General features: G+C 40.8%; 1 protein-coding gene and 1 long non-coding RNA gene across 11 annotated transcripts in view; one reads left to right on the forward strand and one right to left on the reverse strand.

Annotated features, from left to right (window-relative positions):
* The window catches only part of CTNNA3 (catenin alpha 3), a 543,396-nt gene that overhangs the window by 496,916 nt on the left and 21,024 nt on the right, over nucleotides 1-25,456 (forward strand). For 7 of the 8 annotated variants that reach the window (XR_014548214.1, XR_014548215.1, XR_014548216.1 and 4 more), the window contains 2 exons: nucleotides 1,795-1,976; nucleotides 25,073-25,178. Coding sequence is in view for 5 of the 8 variants with exons in the window: in XM_083614464.1 (XP_083470590.1) it covers nucleotides 1,795-1,976; nucleotides 25,073-25,178 (288 nt within the window). In the remaining 3 variants the exon portion in view is untranslated. Of the gene's footprint in view, nucleotides 1-1,794; nucleotides 1,977-4,693; nucleotides 4,986-25,072; nucleotides 25,179-25,456 lie in introns of those variants that run through there. The other variant, XM_083614466.1, reaches the window with a different exon arrangement.
* LOC310762875 overlaps nucleotides 1-25,456 on the reverse strand; it is a 602,857-nt gene that overhangs the window by 10,781 nt on the left and 566,620 nt on the right. For 2 of the 3 annotated variants that reach the window (XR_014548259.1, XR_014548260.1), the window contains one exon: nucleotides 13,389-13,580. This is a non-coding gene — a long non-coding RNA (uncharacterized lncRNA). Of the gene's footprint in view, nucleotides 1-13,341; nucleotides 13,581-25,456 lie in introns of all 3 variants that reach the window. The other variant, XR_014548261.1, reaches the window with a different exon arrangement.

Consider the following 25,456-nt stretch of genomic DNA (forward strand, 5'->3'; position numbering starts at 1 on the left):
TTACACTGCCACTGTTTCTAGCTAATCCTGCTAGTCCCGAGGAGGAGGAAGTGGTTGGCAGCAGCTCTAGGAATACCACTACAGACAGTGGGCCCAACTGACAGCAAGGGGTGGTCTGTGCTGGCAGGTAACCCACAGAAAGTAGTAAGCAGAGGGCCCATCCAAGCCTGAGGCCGCACAGGAGTATTCAGCGTAGAGGAGTAATCAGCTAATCATTCCCTTGTCTATTCTAGAAGGATTGTATGATGAGCCTTTCACATTGAAGGGATGGGGAGCACACCACAAAACACACCCACCCACCCACCCCAAAATAAAATACCTGGTACTTTATCCTCCAATTGTATTAAGCTGTCAATATACATGTATGTGTACTATATAATATGTATACAAACAGGTTAATAATGAGTTATCCTGGGTAAGATGGTGGAGTCAAAACAAATGGCCCAAACTACACAATACAGTAATATATGAACATATTTAAATGAAAAATATGCTTGGATCACAGTGAGTATGACAATATCAGTAATTTTAAATTGTTGTGATACCAAAGAGTAGTACCCACTTTTGCAACTGATACATTCCCCAGTATCAATCCACAACACTTGCCTTTCATCAGGGATATTTCTGCCCCACTGTGATGATTTCCCCTGAGGACATCTCTTTACTTCCTTCTATATAGGTAAATAAAGGTAAAGGTGAAGGGACCCCTGACCATTCAGTCCAGTCGTGGACAACTCTGGGGTTGCACGCTCATCTTGCTTTACTGGCCGAGGGAGCCGGCGTTTGTCTGCAGACAGCTTCTGGGTCATGTGGCCAGCATGACAAAGCCGCTTCTGGCAAACCAGAGCAGCGCACGGAAACACCGTTTACCTTCCCGCTAGAGCGGTACCTATTTATCTAATTGCACTTTGATGTGCTTTTGAACTGCTAGGTTGGCAGGAGCAGGGACTGAGCAACGGGAGCTCACCCAGTTGTGGGATTCAAACCACCAACCTTCTGATCAGCAAGCCCTAGGCTCTGTGGTTTAGACCACAGCACCACCCGCATCCCTTATATAGGTAAATAGGTAAAGGGACCCTTGACCATTAGGTCCAATCGTGACTGACTCTGGGGTTGGGGCGCTCACCTCGCTTTATTGGCCGAGGGAGATGGCGTACAGCTTCCGGGTCATGTGGCCAGCGTGACTAAGCCACTTCTGGTGAACCAGAGCAGCGCACGGAAACGCCGTTTACCTTCCCGCCAGAGTGGTACCTATTTATCTACTTGCACTTTGATGTGCTTTTGAACTGCTAGGTTGGCAGGAGCAGAGACTGAGCAACGGGAGCTCACCTCGTCACGGGGATTCGAACCACCGACTTTCTAATCGGCAAGTCCTAGGCTCTGTGGTTTAACCCACAGTGCTACCCGCGTCCCACTATATAGGTAAATAGTTGCTATTAATTCCTTTGGTGAAGAGGAAAGTGCTACACTTAAACTGCCCTTTATCTCTGTTACTGGGTGGCCTGTCCCACTAAAAGGGACCCTGGGTGTCTGGGTGTGACGTGTTTATTTATTATAATCTGTGCACAGAACACACAGTGGTGCAGTTTTGACTTTTCTAAGTATCCAGTGCAGGACCAGCCAATCCTTGGACAAATACATAGCCCAAAGATGCAGGCATCAGATCTCAGCTGTTGTTTCAAAATGACATCTTATTCAGAGCAGTCATTTGTTAATGTCCATTTGCATCCACAAAAGAAGGACACCCTCTGACAAAGGCAGATGTTTTGCAAATCAAATTATCTTACCTTGCAGGCAAAGATGACTCAGTTGCCAGAGGCAGAGAAAGAAAAGATAGCTGAGCAAGTGGCTGACTTTAAGAAAGTCAAGAGTAAACTTGATGCAGAGATTGAAATATGGGATGATACCAGCAATGACATCATCGTTCTGGCTAAACGGATGTGTGTGATTATGATGGAGATGACAGACTTCACAAGGTAATTATGCAGGATTTAAAATACATACATACATGCATACATAGAGCTAGAAGCAATTGTCACGTTCAGAGTGGAAAACACAAAAGAGTTTATAATGACAGATGACAAGTGAGTGTCACAACTAATAAAACTGAAAATTGAAGTATTCAGTGTGAAATACTGAAATGCCAAGCCGTTTAAACCATCATACTGTGCTTGCCTTAGGGGAGAAAAAGTGATGTTTATCTTTGTCCTTTTTGTTTTCCTTTGATTTTACTTGAGGTTATTTTCTCTCGTTGATCCTTTTAGCACTGTTAAACACTAAAGTGACCTAATGGGATTGAAGTCCTGTGGTTATGAAATTACTCAGATAAAAACAGAAAAGCTCTTGAATGTGTACAGCATTTGTTCTTCATTGTGAACTTTGGGCCTATCTATGCTAGAAATTTACATGGTTTTACTACTTTAAATGTCACAGCTTCATCAAAGAATCATGGATATGATGATATGGAGAGGGAGTAGATCCAGGGATCCCTCCTAGATAACAACAATTCCCAGTGTTCTCTGGGAATGTTATAGGAATTTAAATTGGTGGTGTAATGCAGCCTTTGTGTTTCTGTACTTATGTCTGAAATACTGGAATTTTCCATAATGCTATCAGGGTTGGGTCTACTGGTCAGAGTGCATCCAGTATCTGTTTTTGCAAACTACACCTTTGCAGGCATTTTATTACCATTTAATCAACTTTTGGATAAAAAAAGATTAGTTAAAGACCTAAAGAAAACTAAAAGAGTAATTATATTCTGGCTGGAAACTGAAACTATTGATAGAGACTACGAGATAGACATACAGCTACACTGGGAAATCTCCCTTTTCCCAGATCTCTGCAGCTCAGTGTTTAAGGCTATATCCCGGACTTGCTTCGTAACACATAATGGTAAGGATGCTGTGAATCCAAGGACATATCTATACAGTATTGTGAAACATTATGTTTGGCTTGGCTGATAAACATACACGTTGGCAGAAATGTTGTAGATATGGCTTTTATGGAAATAAATGGGAGCTCTTCCATATATATAAGGGCTTTCATGACCCCCTTCCTAATGCAGCCTCCTGTGTCACTCAAACGAGACTATTCTCAAAAGCGGGGACCACTGTGCCAAGAGAATTTCCAGATAAACAAGATTTTTAAGATGTTACAGTCTGTTCTGCTTTGTTTGAAAAGTGGTATCCTTGTTGTGGTATAACATCTCAGTTCTTCTGTCGTGCAAACTTAAAATAAGCTCTTGTTTAAAACAAACAAAATCCCACCCTTATCTGCCATTATATTTTGAAATTTGCACTTTAAAACAATAGTAACAGGATGCTTCCTCAAAAACCCTTTGGCACAGGAAGGCTTTGAATCTCCCTACTACTGGTTCTGCTACCTGTAACTGTAACTAAGGCAGACTTAGAAATGAAATGGAGTGCAGTTCACAGCCACTGTTCATTTTACCAAGCAAACACTGACTTTCATTGGCCTTTCATAAAAAAGGTAAAGAACCCCGACCATTAAGTCCAGTCATGAACAACTCTGGGGTTGCGGCGCTCACCTCGGTTTACTGGCCGAGGGAGCTGACGTTTGTCCGCTGACAGTTTTTCCGGGTCATGTGGCCAGCATGACTAAGCCACTTCTGGCGAAACTAGAGCAGTGCACGGAAACACCATTTACCTTCCCGCCGGAGCGGTACCTATTTGTCTAATTGCACTTTGATGTGATTTTGAACTGCTAGGTGGGCAGGAGCAGGGACCGAGCAATGGAAGCTCACCCAGTTGCGGGATTTGAACCGCGACCTTCCGATTGGCAGGCCCTAGGCTCAGTGATTTAGACCACAGTGCCACCCACGTCCCTCCTTGCCTCTCATACATAGGATTAAACAAATGCCTTGCAAAAACTTTTACTACCTGCTCTCTCTGATCCATATTAACAGGTCCTTACAACAAGGACTCCCAATCAAGTACTCCCAATTAATGGAGAAATATGTAAATATAATCTTTTAGTTGGACATAAGAGGTCGGATCCAGCTAAACTGGTTAAAAAGTTCCATTGATGTCAATGAGAATTGTGCAATTAACTTAGTAATATACTGTTCATTTAAAAATTGTGAATTTACAATCAAGACTTTCATAAGTAAGCTGGACCAAGAAAATAAAAGCTTGTTCACTTTATTCTGCATGAGCCATACGGATTATTCTCAGGAAAATAAACAGAAGCATATTTGTTAAAAGTGTACAATCATGTCAATGGTGAAGGCAGATGGTAGAGTAGTGTTGGGGGCTGCAGTCCTGAAGAGTGGAATTCCGAAAGCAGCAGGTATGAAATGGAGCAAGAAGAGAAATTCCTAGTGGAGGTACCATCTGGATCACACAGGATTGAGAAAATGCATTAGTTTAATGCACACTTTGTATACTTGGATAAAAAAATTTTAAGAGCTATAAACCAAAACAAAGAAGTCAAAGTCTTCCCTCGTGGAGCTATAACCTGCATGGGTATTGGGGAATTTAAAAATATAGTTGAAACAAGCCTTTATACTGTTGTACACCACCCCAATCTGAGTGGTGCAAGATTACCAAACATTCAAAAAGGAAAGATATAGTAGTCATAGGGGACTTAAATTACCCTGATTATCTGTTGGGACACACACTCGGCAAGAATGTAAGGTCCAACAAATTCCTCAATTGCCTTCCTCATTTTGCAGAATGTGGAAGAAGCAACAAGGGGGTAATCTTTCTTGGACCTGGTCCTCACCTACAAGGAGAAACTAATCTATAAAGTGGAAGTACAGGGAATCTTGGGAGGAAGAGATCACGTCCTCTTGGGATTTCATTATACACAGGCAAGGTAAAATTAAGTACAGTCGCGCCTGCACTCTAGACTTTAAGAAGACTGATTTCAGAAATGAAACTTACGGAACTACTGGGTGAGGTCCCTTTGTCAGAAATACCCAAAGAGAAGGGAGTCTGAGATGGACGGGAGTTTCTTAAAGGTGAAATACTGAATGCACAAATGCAGACAATTCTAACAAGAAAGAAAGAAGAGTGAGAGGCACCTAAGAAAAACGGTGTGCCTGCGTAAGGAGCATATAGATGAGCTGAGAAGAAAGAAGGGAATGTGTAAGAAATGGAACAAAGTAGAAATCACGAAGTAGCCTACAGTTGTAGGAAGGTCAGGCAGGCCAAAGCTCAGAATGTACCCTGGCTTGCAAGGGCTTGGACTAGATGACTTTCAGGGTCTCTTCCAACTAATACAATTCCATGATTTTATTATTCTAATTGGCAAACTTATTCTGGAATTTCTTGTTGGACATCCTTTGCCTGTCCTTTTTACATTGCAGAGGAATTGCATTTGTTTTGCTGCACTACTATTTTATAAATATTCGCGAAGAGCTATCCCTCCCTCTTTCTTTATTATTAATGTTTCAAAAACAGTTCGTTCTCTGTTTCACCTTTGATTCTGTTCTAACCTATTCAGGTAGGTTCTCCTCTGGATAAAGTGAAATGGAAGAGGTCTATATTGCATTCTGTTTGTTCTTCATATGTTTGAAGATGGGTCTAATTGTGGTATTAAATTAAACCCCTGGTTCTCCATTCTTGAAAGTATCCTAACCTCCTTCTTGTGTTAAATCTTTCATGAATTGAAACAGGTATTGTTGGTGAAACATCTGATGTCCAACCACAAACCTGCTAAGCTGGTATGGGGACACCCTAACCTAGTTTCCTACTTTCTATTTCTATTCATGATCTCAGTTTAACATGCATAATTGAAATAAATGTTATGTACAAAGCAAAGTAAACAAGTAAATAGAACAATGGTTTATTTGGTTTGCATAATGATAAACAGGATTGAGAATGTCAATTTGCTTAGGTTCACTTATGTAAATATACTGGTTTGACCTTAGCTTCCAAACAAAATTATGCCACTAGGGATGTCAGGTGTTGTCAGAAGATGTTTGATGTCCTACAGATGAATCAAGTACAAGAAAAGAGAGTAGCCAATTAACAATACAATCAGTGCCTACATTTCTCTCTCATTTCTTGTAGTTCTTTCATTTTTAATGCTAGGCAAAGGCTATGTTTAACAGTACAAACCTATGCATGATTACAGTATGCCCAAGTGTTTTCAAAGTAGCTTACTTCCTAAATTTGCTTATCTTTTTAATATATTTACCTATGCCCATAACCAGTGCTTTTGCCTCTTTGGGAAATATATCAGTTCTACCTTAGCTGAGTATTAAACATAATTTCAAACAGAGCTGAGGGGAAAGGCAAGTGGGGAGGAAATTTAATCTAAAAATGCTCTCTACAACAGGGATGGGGAACCTGTGGCCTTCCAGATGTTGCTGGTGCTGATGCGAGCTGGAAGACTACAGATTCACCCTTGCTATTGTACATCATGGGTGAGATTATCCTGATAATGGACTGTTATCTTGATGAGCATTGCTGTTGTTTTTATAAGGCTGCTGGGGGATACAATAGGCGGATAGTTTCCCTCACTTGAGAGACGCTGGCTGAGTTATTTTGATAGTGTTAGTGCAGAACAGTGTTCCAACGACAGAAACCCATTCCTTCTTAATTTAGTGGCTCTAAAGTCTCTTTTTATTTGATTGAAGTCTTCTGCCTCGGTGGCCCTAGAGCAGCTGTCCATTACAACATTGTTCCTATAAAACAAAATGGGGAATGTGTGACCTTTTCACGAGGCAGTTGTTTGGTTGATTGTTTCTCACAGGGACAGAAAATGTTTTGTGTCTATCTTGCCTTTACATTTCATCATATTGAATGGTCCAGACATCATCTAAATGATTGCTGGCTATTTAAACTGGTCACTTACAACATCTGTGTTCTAATCCTAGTGGGAATAAACATTTTCATGTGTAAATAGAAGTAGAAATAATGAGTGGACAGGAAGTTGGGCAATTTTCCCCCTCCTCCAACTATCCCTAATACAAAAAACTGTGTTCTCTACATTGCTCCAGATCCCTGTGTCTGCTAGATTTAATGTGTATCCGTTTAATAGTAGTAGTGCTACCTGACTTAAGAAATATAACTTCTGTATATCTTATCTTTTTGAACTATTGACCTGCAACAAAATGTTTGATTGCTGCTGTGGAATGCTGCTGTGTAGGATTGAGGGTGGGGTTTTTTTTGGGGGGGGTTACTTCTGTCATTCTTGGAATCCCCTTATGCACCAGTGGATAACTTTTGGCCCTCCAGATGTTTGCTGAATTACAACTCCCATTATTCCTGGCCACTGGCTAATGGGAGTTGCATTTTTGCACAATGTTTAGCAGTAGCTAAACACTGGAAATAGATGCAGTGAATTATAGTTGGGAGTTGACCCTATTATAGTCTAACCATTTGGACAAAGTCTTCCACCACCTCATGACTTGTTAGATTTTTTTTCCTCAATTAAAAGATTTTAGATCTAAATTCTAACATTTGTTTTATTAAAAAAATAATGATTTAAAATTAAAAAGCACATGTGAATTGAAGGAGACAATTGAATACGATGACATTGGTGTGTATATTCACTCTCTGGGGTCTGCCTTTCCCTGAAAAGGTCTGGATGATTGAAAATACCGTATTTTTCGCTCTATAAGACGCACCAGACCACAAGACGCACCTAGTTTTTGGAGGAGGAAAACAAGAAAAAAAATATTCTGAATCTCAGAAGCCAGAACAGCAAGAAGGATCGCTGTGCAGTGAAAGCAACAATCCCTCTTGCTGTTCTGGCTTCTGGGATAGCTGCACAGCCTGCATTCGCTCCATAAGATGCACACACATTTCCCCTTACTTTTTAGGAGGGAAAAAGTGAGTCTTATAGAGCAAAAAATACGGTATATTTGAATCCCCAAAGAGAAGCATCAAATGCTTTTTGCAGTGCTCTGGCTCCATTGTGTCATATTGCAGCAGGATCCCTAGTGCCAGTGCATGGGGTCAGAGTTATTTGACAGGGCATCAGAGTAAGAGGTAGAAATAATCAGCACTCTGTCCCACACAGAGATGTCAAGATGACCTTCCTTCCAAGGTTCTAAAGAGCATAGCAAGGGTGAACTTACTACTTTTTCAATGGGGTTTGCCATAAAGTCCCAGAACGCAACTGAGGAGTAAAGCTAAAGAGAATGAGGGTTTTGAATTAAAACGTACAGAGCCACAAAGAGTGGTTTCCACAGCTGGAGAGATAAGCAGTTGGTTAATTTTAAAAAGCAGCCAACCTCTTTGGCTATGGGAACTGCGGCATGATACAAGGCACAGGCTGTCCGCGCAAATCACTTCTTTGGATCTGTGCCCTGATAATTTATTAAGGACAGGGAGGCCATCTGTATGTAGTTCCACTAAATGAATTCTGGCATATTTTGTTTCAGATACAGTACATTTATTTTAAATTGATTTTTTTTGCATACCAAATAGCATCGTCTATTATTTATATTCTGAACCGAGCCTGCCTGCACAACTTGTTGTCATGCACCAAGCTAAACACAGCCCACCAGATTGCTGCCTGCCAGAGAATCAGTAGGCCTTTGCTGTTTGCCCAACAAGGCAGAGATTGGGGGCAGGGGTGGAATTTATCAAGCACCTAGAATCCCACAATAATGCCTAAACTTGATGGGTCACAAGTAGTAAAGTTAACTTTTTAAAAAACCCATCTTTTGGAAACACCTTATGCCTGCACTATGCCTCTGTGATATTGCTGTATGTTCATAGGGTTCAGTTGTGTGTGTGCACATGGGTGTGCCTCAGCTGTGCAAGCAATACTCCACACAAGTATTTGTTGCATGTACGAATTCAACAGAGAATGTGGTATTTCTGGTAATGGTGCACATTGACACAAAGACATGGAGAATGTGCCTAAACTAACAGCACAGCACAGGGGATTCTGTGCATTTTCTCTGCCTAGGGATTTGCATATTGTCTGGGAAAAGTCTAAAATTGATGTGGAGGCTATGCATATTACACAGGCAACATTGGCTGAGAATTGAGTAAATTGTCTTATGATACTTGAAGTCTGTACACATTCTTCATATGAATGTGCACAATTGTCAGTTGTTATGCAAAGTTATTTGTCAATCCACACTAACCCCTACGTGGTGCTATCTAAAGTTTCTGGGGCTGCTTATGATGATAATTTCATTTATACCCCACCTTTCTTCCAAGGAGTTCAAGGTAACGTACATGGTTCTCTGCCTCCTTATGACATATTACACCACAATGCAGAAAAGAATATTGATCACTGAGCATAGGAAACCCCTCTAGCCGCTGGGATCTATGGACACAAGCAGAACTAATGTATGATACCCTTTATCTATATTATTAAATTTTGTCATATCAAATGATTAAATTAAAACAGTGCATTAACCTTCAAAAGAAACACATTTTCCTGATAGGTCAGAAGTAGTCATGTGCAAAAGATAAATGTAAAATATTTTGATAAGTGATTGTAATGTATAATGAAAGATATACATATTTGAAAGATGAGTTACTGAGGCATTAGCGACCTAGAAATGTGATTAGACATCCATATTAATAAACACCTGTCACTATTGCATAACAGATGTTCCAAGAACATATCAAATGCAAATTCACGCGACTCCTTCACTGTGTGGTTAATTACATTACCTATCCTGCAATTTATTTGTTTTTATTTTGTTCCATTTCAGTTGCTAACTGTGGATTTATGAACGAGGGAACTATTTTAGGAAGTTTTGGAACTTGTTCTTGCAGGGGGGCTTAAACAGAATTCTGACACTCATCCAAATTGTGCTTTTTTTGTTTGGGCTGCAAAAATCATCTGGGTTGCATAATCTTTTCCTGAATCTTCCAAGTCTTTGAGCTCAGTTCTAAACTTAACTTGCTCTTTCAGAACAGATTTATGCCTATATGCTGTAGGTGGTATCCACACCCTTGGAAATGAGTTTAGCTTATTTAGTCAACTTACCCAAAGTGAGTAAGCTGTTTAGTAAACAAGGAGAACTCAGGTTTGCTGGAAGTCTATATGGTTTTAACAACAAACCTATCTACTCAGAAACAAGTCCAATAGAGTTCAATGGGGCTTACTTCCAGCTAAGTGGGCAAAAGACTTTAGACTTCAAAAAATCTTTTAAGCGAGTTCCATGTATGGTTCTACTCAGGCTCAAGTCACACCACATGCAGTTAACATCTTACTGCCACCTTAACTGGCTTGAACCAATGTACTGAACACCAGGGATTAAATATCTAAATTTAGGAGTGTGAAGGTGGTGTGAGCTCCCTGGGATGCTTAAGATTCACCTAAACCTTGCGGGTGGCACTTCTTAGAACCAGCTAGCTGTGCAAGGAGGCAATTTCTGCAGTCCTTGTCCAACCCCACATTACCAGGAGACCATAAGAAGTGGGCTCAAGAAAGCTTGAGAATTTAAGATTAGAGGAAAGGACTAAATAATAATAATATTTTTTGTTATTTATTCCCCACCCATCTGGCTGGGCTGGGCAGCTTACACCACATTAAAAAATTGTGAAAGATCAGACATTGAAAATTTTTCGATACAGGGCTGCCTTCAGATGCAAGCTCATAATAAAAGTATTTGGGGGACTGGAATACTATAACCAATTAAGATTCTCACTGCCATTGTGGCAGCTGCCTGAGCAAAAGCTGTGTGATGGGAGCTGTCCTGATCTCCTCCTATTATCTGTTGTGTCCTTGAACTAGGGTGGGGAACTCATAATTGGAGAGCAAGAGCAGAGGTGTTGGTTCACTCTCATGGCATCAGGGGTAAGGTGAGGGAGTCCTTTGATTTGTTCTAGAGGAGAAGGAGTAGATGTGGAAGTCCATCCCCCAAGACTGAAAGGAACTGTTTGTTAGCCATCTTCAAAATCTAAGTGGTGGAAAGGTGGGTTAATCTGTTAAATAACTAAAATTCTTAATGTATTTTACTTATAAATGAAATCAGCTGCCTTAGGAACAGCAAAATTTATTTTTCTAATGCTTTTCTTGCTCCCCTTTATCTCCCATATATTGATTATTTGTCCTGGTTTAGATCGTCTTTTCATTAGATATTGATGTAGTTAAGTGGGAGGATGAAAGTCTGGCCAATTTGGTACATAGGTAAAAAACAAAACAAAACCCCAACCTCAGGTGTTTTCAGCCATGAGGGGTTACCAGGACAAACTGTGACTTTTCCTTTCCTAAAAAACTCTAGTTTGATAATATGGCTTGGGAACCCATGGCCCTCTAGAAGATGTGGGATCACAACATCACGAGGGCCACATGTTCCCCATCCCTGTTTCAAAGTATAAAACTGACAGTTCAGCAGGTGCTATTAGCACCAATGGCAATAAGCACAGTGCAATCTTGGAATTAGTGTTGTTCCAAGGGTGCATTATTGGCAGAAACAGTGATGGGCACCAGAGGGTAGCTGCTGATTAAAGTGACGAAGTAGCTTGCAAAACCTGCACTCCCCCCCCCCATAAAGCAAAATGAAAAAGGAAAACTAGGGTTCCTGTTGGCTGTATACCGTATTTTTCGCCCTATAGGACGCACCGTCCCATAAGGCACACCTAGTTTTTTTTTGGGGGGGGGGAATAAAGGAAAAAAATTATTTCCCCTCCAGGTGCGGGGCTGGGGCGGGGGAAGCCCGAGCTTCCCCCGACCCCAGCCCCCAGAACAGGCAACTCTCCGCAAGCAGCGGGAGCCCAGCGCAGGGCTCCCGCGCCTTGCGAAGAGGTGCGTGAAGTCTGGGAGCGCTGGCCTCAGCGCGCCCAGCCTTCGTCATGCAGGCAACTCTCCGCGAGCAGCGGGAGCCCAGCGTTGGGCTCCCGCGCCTTGCGGAGAGGTGCGCGAAGTCTGGGAGCGCTGGGCTCAGCGCGCCCAGCCTTTGTCATGCAGGCAACTCTCCGCAAGCAGCGGGAGCCCAGCGCAGGGCTCCCGCGCCTTGCGGAGAGGTGCACGAAGCCTGGAGAGCGAGAGGGGTCCGTGCGCACGGACCCCTCTCGCTCCCCAGGCTTCAGCGAAAGCCTGCATTCGCCCCATAGGACGCACACACATTTCCCCTTCATTTTTGGAGGGGAAAAAGTGCGTCCTATGGGGTGAAAAATACGGTACATTGGTTGTATATAATGATAGTTGTTTCTTATAATTAGATAGATAGATAAATAGGTAGGCAGAGTGTGCAGTATTGAAACTAGCGTAAGTTATGATCCAGCCCAAAGCTGTGCACCATTAAGGCCCCCAGATTTCAATCCAAGTGATTTAAAGAGTAGAATTTAAATTATCTCATTAAAATATGTGGGACTTCAAAGTGCTGGGCTGACTTGTGCTCTTAGCTATTAAAAAGAAGGCAGAAAGTCACCTGTTGGATATTCTTTCAGTAGAGGAGTAGATGACTTACTTGATCATAGGGTGTTCTTGCTCTATTCTAGCAAAATTATGCTTCATAGGTATCTGTCTTTACTGACATTATTTCGTGCTGATGTTATTTTAGCATTATTTGCAAAACACATCAACATACTATGTCAGGGTTTGTTTGTGCCTCTATGACACTAGAAGCTGATTCACATAATCTTATTTTTCTGTGGCTGACTAGAGACCACAGAAAAGAATTTTGTAATTCTTGCTGAACAGATTGGGCTTGTCATTCCTTTAGCCAACTTATTATTAGAGCTGAGTTTGACAGCTGAGAGAGAGAATTTACTTGCATGCAAAGGATTAAATCTAATTCTAAATAAATAAACGTAGCAGCATATATCCAAGTCTCTTGCAAATTGCACAAGCAGTTTTGATACTGGGTTTTACGTTGAAAAGCCACAAAATGATCTTAAAAGCCAAAAAGATTAAGTTCAGAACTCAGCAACCCACTTACAATATTAACACCCCCTGCAGTATCACAATTGAAGATAATAATCGCTTTCTGTATTGTACAGTAGAGCTGGTACTCCCCCCCCCCCCAGCTTTATTTGGCAATTAATGAGGGTTGGATAAAGCTTTTACGATGCACTCTTGCTCCCATGAACATTCCAGAAAATGTGGTGCTAGGAGGCTGCAGAGAGCTAGAAGGCTTAACTTTAAGGGCAGGAGAAATGTGGCAAGGCCAGGAAGATATGAAGAGCTTCACAACTAAAATGAGCAACAACAACACTTTAGTTAAAGCCACGCCATACATTTAAAGCTCTGAAACCTGAGAAACCAGGGTTCAAATCCCCACTCAGCCATGCAGGTCACTGCCAGGATTTGGGCCAGCCACTGCCTCAGGTTAACCTACCTCACAGGGTTGTTGTAAGGAAACAAAATGGGAGGGGAAAGATCACATGTGCTGCATTGAGCTCCTTGGAGGGATGGTGGAATATAATAATAAATAACAATATAAATTATACTTGCATTTGTGAGGCTGGGATAGTAAAGTATGGTCCAGGGCACAAAGGTACCTTTCTGGCTGGCAACACGTGGGCATGAAGAGCAGTCTTTTCTCTCTCTCCTTCAGATGGATGGGGCAAGGGGCATGCTAGCCAGTTTCTCTCCCATTCAGGTGGGCGACATCAGCATGAGGTCACTATGGCCAGTTCCTCCCCTTCAAGCATCAACACAAGAGCAAATGTCCTCAGTGACCAGCCAAATGCCTGTGGGAAGAAGTCAAAGCTGAGTGCATACTGCCTCCAATAGTGGAGGTAGAGCATAGATATTGATATTGATATTGATATTGATATTGATATTATTTATTTATTTATTTATTTATTTAGTACTCATGGATAAGACTAATAATAATAATAATAATAATAATAATAATAATAATAAAACAACTTTTATTTATATCCCACCCTCCCTGGCTGAAGTCTGGCTCAGGGCGGCTAACATCAGGTACAGTGGTACCTCAGGTTAAGTACCTAATTTGTTCCGGAGGTCTGTTCTTAACCTGAAACTGTTCTTAACCTGAAGCACCACTTTAGCTAATGGGGCCTCCCGCTGCCACTGGAGCACGATATCTGTTCTCATCCTGAAGCAAAGTTCTTAACCCGAGGTACTTTTCTGGGTTAACGGAGTCTGTAACCTGAAGTGTATGTAACCTGAAGCATATGTAACCCGAGGTACCAATGTATATAACATTGGTATAAAATCAAACAATAATTAAATTACCTCCTAAAAACAGGTCAAAATCAAATTAAAGTCTAATTAGATGGCTTTCCACAGGGTTAGGGTTGGGAACAGGGTAAGAGAGCAAGAGAAATAAGTAAGGAAGATGGTTAGTGAGGGAGGCAGCACACACTGAGGAGCAGGATGTGGGAGTAGTAAGAGAAGTTATGTCGGAAAGCGCACCAGCGCTCCCCCTTTTAGAAGTGCCACTTACTCCAACTCGTAGGGAATCTAGGGGAACCCCAACAGAAGAAGGCTAACCCCAGCAGCTTGGAAAGGGGAAAGAATATGGGGTAGAATTATCCACAAACGGACTGAGACAGGGAGATTACTAGTAGTTGCAGAGCAGAAGCAAATGTGATCAAAATAAAAGCATAAGCAGGTAAAAGTGAGGGAGGAGTAAAATAAAGAGACAAGATTTAGAACATGAGGGTTATGATTTGGGAAGCAAACCCTGGAGGAAACAACCTAGAAATAGCAGCAGACATGAGCTCAGAGCAACAGCCCCGTTTAGTAATTGTTTTCCCACCGCACCCGAGTTCTCCTGACTGCGTATTGGCCGAGTTGTGGCATCCTCCAACAAAGCCCTGTGGCCTGGCTTCTCTGTGTGAGTCACACTCTTGCCTGATGGATTTGCAATGTCACTTGGCCAGCATGGGGCCAATCAGTGCACTTCTCCTTCTACCCAGCCCCCTCTGGCTTTAAATTGCTATGTAGCTTTGAATCTCAGCCTCAGGGCAGACAGCTATGATACAATATTAAAACTTAATTTTGTTTGCTTTCTATTTTGCTTTCGTTAACACAATATCTCAAATGAAGTTGAGCAAAGTGGAGCAGAGAGCGCTCCCTGGCATTTTTGCATGCCTAATGAAACTGAAACTGCCCTTGCCTACAGGCTTCTGAGGCAGCTAAGTTGAGCTCAGTATTTTCAGACAAGAGGGAGGGAAGGGCTTTCCTCACAGGAACAGTTCTCTTCCTCCTCCTCACAGGAACAATTAATTTTAATTTTTGAATTCTATACAGTTAGCTGTGGGAAGTGAAGTGCAGCCAGCTATCCTAAGGCTTAAACAACAACAACAACAACAACAACAACCCAACAGGTTAAATAAAAGGTGGGATGACACCTTTTTCATAAAGGCTCCTCCATCTGCACAAAAGTTTACAGCACTTTAAACAGCCATGTCTTCCTCCAAAGATTCCTGGGAACTGTAGTTTGTTAAGGGTGCTGAGAGTTGTTAGAAACACCAAGTCCCCTCAATTCCTCTTCCCAGGGAAACTCCCAGCATTATGATGACGTGTTATTTAAATTGTTTTTGAATTCACCAAATTGAATGTTTAACTGAGTAACATTATACACATACATGCATGTATTTATACTGTAGTCTGTGGATTGCCTTTGGTTTCCAGAAGCCATCTGCAATATATTTGCGCACTATATTATTATTATTGTGACACTTGCTATCTTAACTCTGAAAAATCTCTGACTACACATTCACAGGTGAGTAGGGATGGTAGCAAATTCCATCAGAAAAGGGAATGAGAGTGGAGATTCTCACAGTTCAAATGTTTGTCCATGATGAGGAATGGAAATCACGGAAGCCAATACAAGCAGTCTTCACTATCGTGATTCTTTAGTGTGCAAACATTACACAAATAATTGTGTTATTTTCTACATTGTGTTCCCTGTTGAAATGTATTGCATTTATTTATGTAATTAATCACATAAGTTTCAGCCATAGCTGATACTGAGATCCATTAATGTTTTTAATGGAAGCTGAAAAGTAGCAAAATAGATGATTCCATGGCAGAATGGAAATGATGCCCTCCTTACATCCCTCCAGGAGGGTCCCTATTGCCATCTTGAAATACTGTGGGGGGAATCCTGTGGCAAGTTAGCTGGTCAGTAACATCTATATTATCCAATGTTACAACTGTCTCAGTCATAAATACAGTTTAATAGTGTTGACCAAAAAGATTTAAAAGCAAAAGGGCACACTAATAACATTTCTTGCAATTGCTGAAGTCATTTGAGTAACAAGATTAGAAGCAACATGATGATAAAAAAGGCAGGTCAGCTGTTTATAGACCATCAGTTATAAACATGCTGATTGCTCAATTACATTTAGGTGTATAATTTATTTAATCCAGATAACTTCACTTCATTCTTTCAGAATAAATGCTCTCTTTCAAAAATGCTACTTCTCTCTAGAAGGGTTCCTTCCTACCTGACAGAGATTGCCCGTCTCACAGTAGGAGTTTGTAAATGTTGTGCAGGCCATGAATTGCTCTCTTTCATTCTCATTCATGTTAAAAAATTAGGAGAAAAGCATTCATTTGTTTCTAATCACTTTTTATTATTATCGATGCAAAAATATTTGTTTTTGCAGTTTTCAAAAGGCATATTAGACACTCCAGGGAATCAGATTAATATAAACTGATCTTCTGTTTCATTTTGCTACCTTGTGCTTGAGATGAAGAACTAATTTCCCTCCTATGTCTGATCTTAAAATAATTTTAGTATAGTTCAAATTGTAATCGCTGTTGGTGTGCATTACTAAACTCACTTATTTGGAAATAAATTCAATTGAAATCAGTAGGATTTGCTTTAAGGTAAATAAGTGTGAGCTGCAAACAGAGTGTACCTTCAGCATGTTGACATAGAAAAATGAACATATGAATTTAACAGAGGATCATATGCAGACTCTCATAACACAACAGCCATTTTTATATGTGTTCTTATGTAGCTTGATAAAACCTGTGAATGGGCTCCCTCTTCCTTAGATTTTGCCCCTGTGGTCCCTGATACTGGTGATCCACTGCACAAAAAAGGGGCAACATTTGGAGAAGGGTAAAACAAAAACAAAATCAAGGGTGGGGATGGGAAAAGCACTTCTCCCATGAAGGCCCCCCATGGGAAATAATAGGCTCCCCTCACTTGGTTTTTGCCCCTGCAGCACCTTATTTCCCCACTTTTCCATTCCTTTAAGGAAGGGAAATAAGCCACATGGGAAACGTGTGATTTTAATCCATGCCTCAGAATTTTGGGGTTTACAAAATCTCACTTCCCCTTTGAAATTTGGTACATCTTTCCATATCAACAGAAGTATCAGAAAACATTTGTATACCTGTTCCTCAAAATGGAAGATTCAAATTGGGGCGGGGGGAGAGATCAAGCTATTCACACACTAGCTAGGAAGCATAAATCAGAGGCACCCTATTACGCTATTACCCTATTACGCTAGAAAAGATAATTTTATGTTTAACTGTTGTCAGGAGTTTTAGTTAACCCAGCACAGAGCAGACATAACTTCATATTGGATGGAAGGATGTGGAAGTTCTGTTGCCCTTGAATCATCCTTTGGACAATTTCCAGTAGGCACCAATAGAGATCTGAAGGCCCAAGTTAAAAATACAAAAATGGGAGGAGTCAGCCCCCCATTTTTCTTGTCCCCCCCCAACAAAAGTTTTCATCTCTCTAGGATCCAGAAGTGACATTAATCTTTCTTGAAAATTGCAAATGCTGTGCATTTGTTTAATAAACAAGTTCTTTCCAGGATTCAGCTCAAACCCCACCCTTTTCAGGTACAACTGTCAGGTCCAGTCCTAACCCTTTACCATCCATATCAATTGCCGAGTAAAAAGCATTGTCCCATCTTGCCACATACATTTAGTCCATCCAGTAAAACTCACATTTAACCAAAATGGAGGTCTGAAATGCCCATCAAATACTTTTTGTGTGTCTGCTTCTAAGCCTTCCAGACTCTGCCCCAAGGCCCATTTAGTGGCCAGGGTATAGGAGTCTGCTATCTTAGTCATGAAAATAAATGCTCACGAGGCATTTGTCTTTTCAATGACAAAATACAAGCACTATTTCAAAACAGAAAAGTTGGGAATAGCTGACAGAGTTATTTACAGAGGAAGAAGAAGTGCAGGTATGTTTAGTTATTTATTTTGCAAGCCTTGTTGAATCCTGAGGGAGTCACAGTGAGATCTAACAAAGATAAGAGACATTGAGCTTGAAACCAACATGAAATATCTCAACGTCTGTATCTGAAAGAAAGAAGCACTGATAGCAGATGATCCCGGTAGGAAAAATTGCTTTAAATGACAGAACATATTCAACTAGCAAAGTGTTATATTTAAAGGGTTTAATGTCAGTGAGAGTTACATCCCTCTGCAAAGGTTATTTCTAATCCTTTCCCACTCCTGTAGTTACATAGTCTAGAGTGAACAGATCTCTATCTAGACATAAGTAGCTACAATTGCCAACTGCACATCAGGCACAATCTAGTCATGATTTGAATGGTTGGGGTCAAATGGGTGTCTTCCCACAGAAAGAAGGGCATTCTTAACTGAAACAGGGGGGGGGGGACAAATTTTTCTCTCCCCGGCCCCTAAAGGTCTCCCAATCCTCCAGATCAAATTGGGGGGCTGCAGGAGGGAGAAGGGATAACCAAAAATTGCTTCCTTGCCCGGCCCATTGATGGATAGCTACCCTTCCATTAGCAGAGCAACACCCATTTGATTCCACCCCTAAGGCTTAGTCGTTACTTAACTTCTGCCAGATTTTGCCCATTGTGTTCACAGAATTTTCACAAACTTGAATGCTACTGACTTTAAACGAATAAAATAAAATTCACACCTTTTGCCTTTATTACTCCCACACTTTCCTATAGAAGCCTTTCCAGTGTCTCTTTGGCATTTATTGTATCCACAAGTAAGAGAAAAACAGAGGATGGACCATATTTTGGAGTGAAGCAGAAATCTCACCCCTCAATAGTTTGCCTATGTCCTTCCCCCCTTTCCCACCTGTTCATTTGCACCTGCCAGAGTCTCTCCCCTTGTCTTTCCCACTCCCCAAATTAATTGCATTTGTGAAATGGTTGAGTCACAGTGGTCTTTTTCTAGGTAGAAACTTCTTATGTAATCTTAATGCTTCAGAGCAATTGGCAACAGCAGAATCATATTGCTTAAATATGGCCCATTTGTGTTTAAAGTTCATCCTTAGAATGGCCACTCATGGATCATAAAAAAGAAAACATTCTTCATTAAAAAAAGGCACAAAAATGTGCAAAAATTACAAGTGCTGATATATATGTACAGATGCAAAATTACAAATAATTTAATTTAAATTGAAATACAGGAATCTCACCATAGTGAGGAAGAGATAACCCATGTGCCTGCTCAGTCTGCTATCCAGGAATGCCACCTGCCCATGGGCTACTTTTAGATCCTGCTGCTCTTCTTTCGTATGTTTCAGTTACAGATTGGTGGCCGTGTTGGTCTGCCATAGTCAAAACAAAAAAATTTTTTTCCTTCCAGTAGCACCTTAAAGACCAACTAAGTTAGTTCTTGGTATGAGCTTTCATGTGCATGCACACTTCTTCAGTATCTGAAGAAGTGTGCATGCACACGAAAGCTCATACCAAGAACTAACTTAGTTGGTCTTTAAGGTGCTACTGGAAGGAAAAAAATTTTTTTGTTCTTTCGTATGGTTCTTTAACTCTAAACTGGACTCGGACCAGACAGCCCCTTGAACAGGGGAATGTCCTCTGCGCTCTACGTGGGGCTACCTTTGAAGGTGACCCGGAAACTACAACTAATCCAGAATGCGGCAGCTAGACTGGTGACTGGGAGGGGCCGCCGAGACTATAACACCGGTCTTGAAAGACCTACATTGGCTCCCAGTACGTTTCCGAGCACAATTCAAAGTGTTGGTGTTGACCTTTAAAGCCCTAAACGGCCTCGGTCCAGTATATCTGAAGGAGCGTCTCCACCCCCATCGTTCTGCCCGGACACTGAGGTCCAGCTCCGAGGGCCTTCTGGCGGTTCCCTCACTGCGAGAGGCCAAGTTACAGGGAACCAGGCAGAGGGCCTTCTCGGTAGTGGCGCCCGCCCTGTGGAATGCCCTCCCATCAGATGTCAAAGCGATAAACAACTACCTGACATTCAGAAGACATCTGAAGGCAGCCCTGTTCAGGGAAGTTTTTAATATGTGACATTTTAGTGTATTTTTCATCTTTGTTGGAAGCCGCCCAGAGTGGCTGGGAAAACCCAGCCAGATGGGTGGGGTACAAATAATAAATTATTATTATTATTATTATTATTATTATTATTATTATTATTATTATTACTCTGTAAAGTAGGACACCTGCCCACCCTATTCCTGCTCATTCATTGTCTTTGCCAAAAATAGCAAGGTGGAAGAAGCGAGAGAGAAAGCAGCAGTTTTGAAAGAAAGTGTGTTTCTAGGTCCATCAGCTATTTCAGTTTATAAGAATTTACCCCTAGCAAAAGTATTATTTCCCTACAACTACCCCCGGGGGGGGGGGAGATAAACTGATGAAACCTTTTGCAGTTAGAAAAAATAATTCTTGTTTGCTAAAACTTTTCAAATTCCTTTCAGATTCTATTTCAGCATGCCTTACAACACATGCTGAAATACAATACAATTTTTCTTCATTGACCTTGATTTAAATTGAATACATCTAACAATTTTTTAAAGCTTCTCTGTAGCTTTTTATGCAAATATATATTAGTTAAAAGTTGCCGCATCTTTTTCTTTTCTTTTAAAAAAAATATTTTTAGGAGTTCTGAAGTTGTATTCACAATATGACAATTTGAATGACCTTTAAAAAAACAAGCAGCCAAGATAATGCAAATCTATGTGTAATACAAAACCAGAATATTCTGAGGGCAATATGTTACTTAGTAGGAAATGTACTGTTCCTTTTTATTCCTTCTTCTTAGTGGCATTCAAATCTATCACACTGTGACTAAGAATTAGGAAAATCAGTCTTGGATGAAAATCAAACAAAGGCCCAGTGCAGAGGAAGGATTTAGCTTTAGAAGGTCCTTGGTCTACTTCACTTGCTGATGAAAAATGAGCAAGTAGAAGCACTAGGTGAGGCTCTCAGCTTGTTCCTAAGCTGTCTTTGTAAAAATGACAGCAGAGCCTGCCCACCTATGACGCAGGTGAAGTGCCAGCCTCAGGTGGTGGAAGTGCAAGAGGTGGTGCTTCATCCGTGCCACCACCAAGGAGGCATTCCAGTGTGCAGTGTTGCCACTCATCCCCCAGGCCGAACGCTCTGGCCCCCACTGAGTTCAGCAAGAGCCAGGACATTCATCCATGCTGTTTGCCACTCGGCACTCTGCAATGCAGGCAACACTTAGGGGAGCACTCTCTGGCTCCTGCTGACTTTGGCAAGAGCTAGGGTGTGGTGGTGGCAGAAGGGAGGCATGCTTGGGCAGGGCCAAGAGGTGGCAACTCCCATTTTGCCTTAGTTGACAAAATGGGGCGGCCACCCCTGAATAACAGATAGGTTGCGGGTCTCTAGGGCCATGATGCTGATGGGATCAGGGAAGTAGGTAGCAGAGGATGAGGACAAACCTGCACTCTCAGAAACTGTTGCTGCTGCTGTACTAGGAAGGAAAGAGCAAAGTACACAGTGGACCCTCTGGATACAAACTTAATTCGTTCTGGGGGTCAATGCGCAACCTGAAAAGTCTGCAACAAGAGGCACTGCTTCTGTGCATGTGTGCGGTGCGCTTCTGCGCAGAAACCTGGAAGTATACACTTCTGGGTTTGCCACATTCGCAACCTGAAAGTTATGTTACCCAAAGGTAACGTAAACCGAGGTACCACTGTAGTTCAAATATAACTAAATTTAACATAATGCCACAGTGATGACCTAGGGGCAATAGGGACAGGCCAGAAGCTATTCTATTGGGTCCCCTAGAAAATGAAATTATCAGGCTATACTTTCTAAACTTTATTCCTGGTGACTTCCAGGGAATCATTACAATACTTGCCTGCATGAAATGTAAGCTGCATTGTTTGCTTTTGAGCAGAACATAATTAGAAAGGTATGATCTCTTTCCCCTCAATCAAAGAGTTGAATGGCTAAAGCCAGATTCTACTGGATAATTTATAATTCACTGTGAATCTGTCTCCGGGAGCATTCATTTATTAGAATAATTGAAAGTGTGGCATTTGCAGAATGGTTCTTCTTGTGTTTAAGATCTACTGTTCCTTCATTTCTACATTTGACCAATTTAAGGGTAGATGAGTGGCACTAATAGTCACATATTGAGGTAAATGTGGCATGACACGGGACTGGGAAAATGTCACATACAGTGGTACCTCAGGTTACAGAAGCTTCAGGTTACAGATTCCACTAAACAAGAAATAGTACCTTGGGTTAAGAACTTTGCTTCAGGATGAGAACAGAAATTGTGCGGCAGCAGCACGAGGCCCCATTAGCTAAAGTGGTGCTTCAGGTTAAGAACAGTTTCAGCTTAAGAACGGACCTCCGGAACGAATTAAGTTCTTAACCCGAGGTACCACTGTAATCACTTACTTATTGATAATTTCTTGCACTCAGTTACCAAAACTTCCTATGCTCCCCGAGATGCCATTTATAGATTCTCCACAACTTTACTGAGGATCAGACCAAGCCATTTTGCCACCTGAGAAAAGTCAGGACCCACAACCACCGCACCAGCAGCTATCACTTACTGCAGACGCTACCCTGAAGCTGCCCTGAATCTTATGAGATGTTGCCAAAGTGTGCGGCCTGGCAGCTGCCATCAACAGGAGGCTGAGTGGCAAGGGTTGCCTGCAGTAGGTTGCTCTGGCAGCCTAGCTGGTGGGCTTGTTACACTGTCCCTTTCCAAGTCACGTGGTCAGCATGACTAAACCACTTCTGGCGCAACGGAACACTGTGACAGAAACCAGAGCGCACAGAAACGCTGTTTACCTTCCTGTCGCAGCAGTACCTATTTATCTACTTGCACTGGCTTTCTTTCAAACTGCTAGGTTGGCAGGAGCTGGGACAGAGCAACGGGAGCTCACCCCGTCGCGGGGATTCGAACTGCCGACCTTCTGATCAGCAAACCCAAGACTCAGTGGTTTAAACCACAGCGCCATTCATGATAAGAGTGGCCCAGAGCACACACATCTCCCGCAAAGCACTCTTTCCTCCAGATCAGATCCAGGCGAAGAGAAGGTGACAACGTGCAGACCAGGAAGACAGGGCAGCTCTTGTCACACTATTACTGCCCCAGACAGCAATCTTGATGGCAGTTTTAATCCTCACAGGAAGGAGCTTTGATGGTATTGGTAGCATATATGCTAAGGTAGGAATTGTGCCAGTGTGACTTCTGGAAGCGGCTTGAGATATTTTAAAGTAAAACAACTGCCTTTTGATTGGAAAGGATTAGATGGCTATCAATTCAAGAAAACAATGAAACAGATCGGACACAGCTTCAGTAAAGGATTTTTTTTTTAAAGCCAGGAAGAAGGTTTGCCTTTAATTCTCAAACAAGTGTTCTCTAGTTAACTCCAGTACTGCAATTAGTGATGTGAGGTGAGAATATTCTCTGGAGAATATTCTGGAGAATGTGAATATTCTCTGCTAGAAAATTCTCCGGAGAATATTCTCCACAAACTGTAAATTCTAATGTAAGAACCAGTTTTACAATCCACATTAAAAAAAAATCTAGTAAATAAGAAGTCGATGTGTGATAGTGCCAGTTTAAGTAATGAATAATGATTTTTTGATCCAGTTACATTACTGGACATTGTGTCATTCACCATTGGCAGTTCTGAAATGTGAGTTACAGAAAACTTTTTTTAAAAAAAAAGTTTTAAAAATGCTATTCACTTAATTTGATGAACATTTGAATTTGTATGTATTTCAACAATATGTAAAAAGCCTTGCCCCCCCTATTTTGGTGTGACATTCTTAGCAATTCTATATCCTTGGCCATATAGTGTGTGTGTGTGTGTTTTTTTACAGTAGCTTTAATGCTTTATACACTTAAAGTCCCTAGGCCTAGGCAATTATGTGTAACAGCATGTGAAGTGGCCTTGAGTTAAATAGTTGACGTTTCTATATTTTTATTTAGTGCCAGTAACTGGTTTTTACAGTGCCGTTCAATGGTACAAGGTGCCATTTACCAGAGATTGACATACGGAAATATATTATCATATAATGATAATATATTTAATGTTAATGGCTTCTTTTTTATATGTATGCATATAGTTTTGTTTATCAAGCTGTGTTTTAAGTCACCAAAACAGTTATTAAGTGTTAGAGCTATTAGAAGCACAAGATAGCCTATTACTTAATTTACTTTTATCAAACTTTTAACACGCCAATTGTATTCTTTGACTTGTCCTATAACATGTACATGTTCTAATAGAAGAATAAAATACGATTAAACTACTGAGTTTCCTTATACCAAACCTTAACATGACAATTACTGGTGCCATCACCCTAGAATGGTCTAACTTTAACTATAAAACATGTTTTACTTTTTAATTTGATACTTGCAAGTGACAAGTAGGTTTGTGCTTATGTATTTTCACTGTTTCCTTTACTAAACAATAAGTTTCCCTATATGTCAACAGTGCTGACCTGCTGACCAGTAAGAAAGTTTTCTAGATTCCCCCCACTTTATATCAATTTTATTAGTGTTGTACTGAAAATACTGTACCGTGTATATATGCTTATTAAAGAACGTACTCATGTAGCGGACCTGAGGTTTTTTTTAATATTCCTTTTACTTTAAAAGCTACATTTAATACATACACAACATAATTAGAATTCAAAGCTGATGGTAAATATATGTCATTCACATTGAATTTTCAATTTCAAGTTTGGTGCAAAAAATCAAAGAATGTGAATTCACTGCATTGCCCCATTGAATAAAAGTATCTGTACAGTTTTTGGTTGCCATCTGAACAAGTTTACCCATGAATAAACATGTATATTAACTAATTTTCAATGCATTAAAATTATATCATTTCCAATGCATTAAAATAAGTATTCTCCTATTTTAAATGAAAATTCTCTAATATTCTCATTAATCAAGAATATTCTCAAGAATATTGTCCAAAAGATTATTCTCAAGAACTTAACATCACTAATTGCAATACATACTTAATTCATTATATTTATTGCTTTTCTTTTTTAAGGGGTAGAGGCCCACTGAAGAATACATCAGATGTTATTAATGCAGCAAAAATGATCTCAGAGTCAGGATCAAGAATGGATATGCTTGCAAGACTAATTTCTAATCAGGTATGTATAATAATTTGAACACAGTAGTTAACACAGTAGTTGATGAATACAACTGTTACTATGCTTCATACCTTCATACTCTTTGTATTTGTGGCTCCCTTCATCTAAAGTCTAGTTTCTGTGTCAGAAGAACACCTAAGAATTATCACAGCTGGCAAACTGTGGCATAGTAAACTATTATACCAGGAGTACATAAGCCACATCAATATTTGCCAATGAACTGTCTTGGTCAAATGACTTTAAAACCCTATCACTCCTTTCATAAAATTTTCCATTGT

Source organism: Podarcis filfolensis (assembly GCF_964270895.1).
Source record: "Podarcis filfolensis genome assembly, chromosome: 5".
Taxonomy (NCBI): domain Eukaryota; kingdom Metazoa; phylum Chordata; class Lepidosauria; order Squamata; family Lacertidae; genus Podarcis; species Podarcis filfolensis.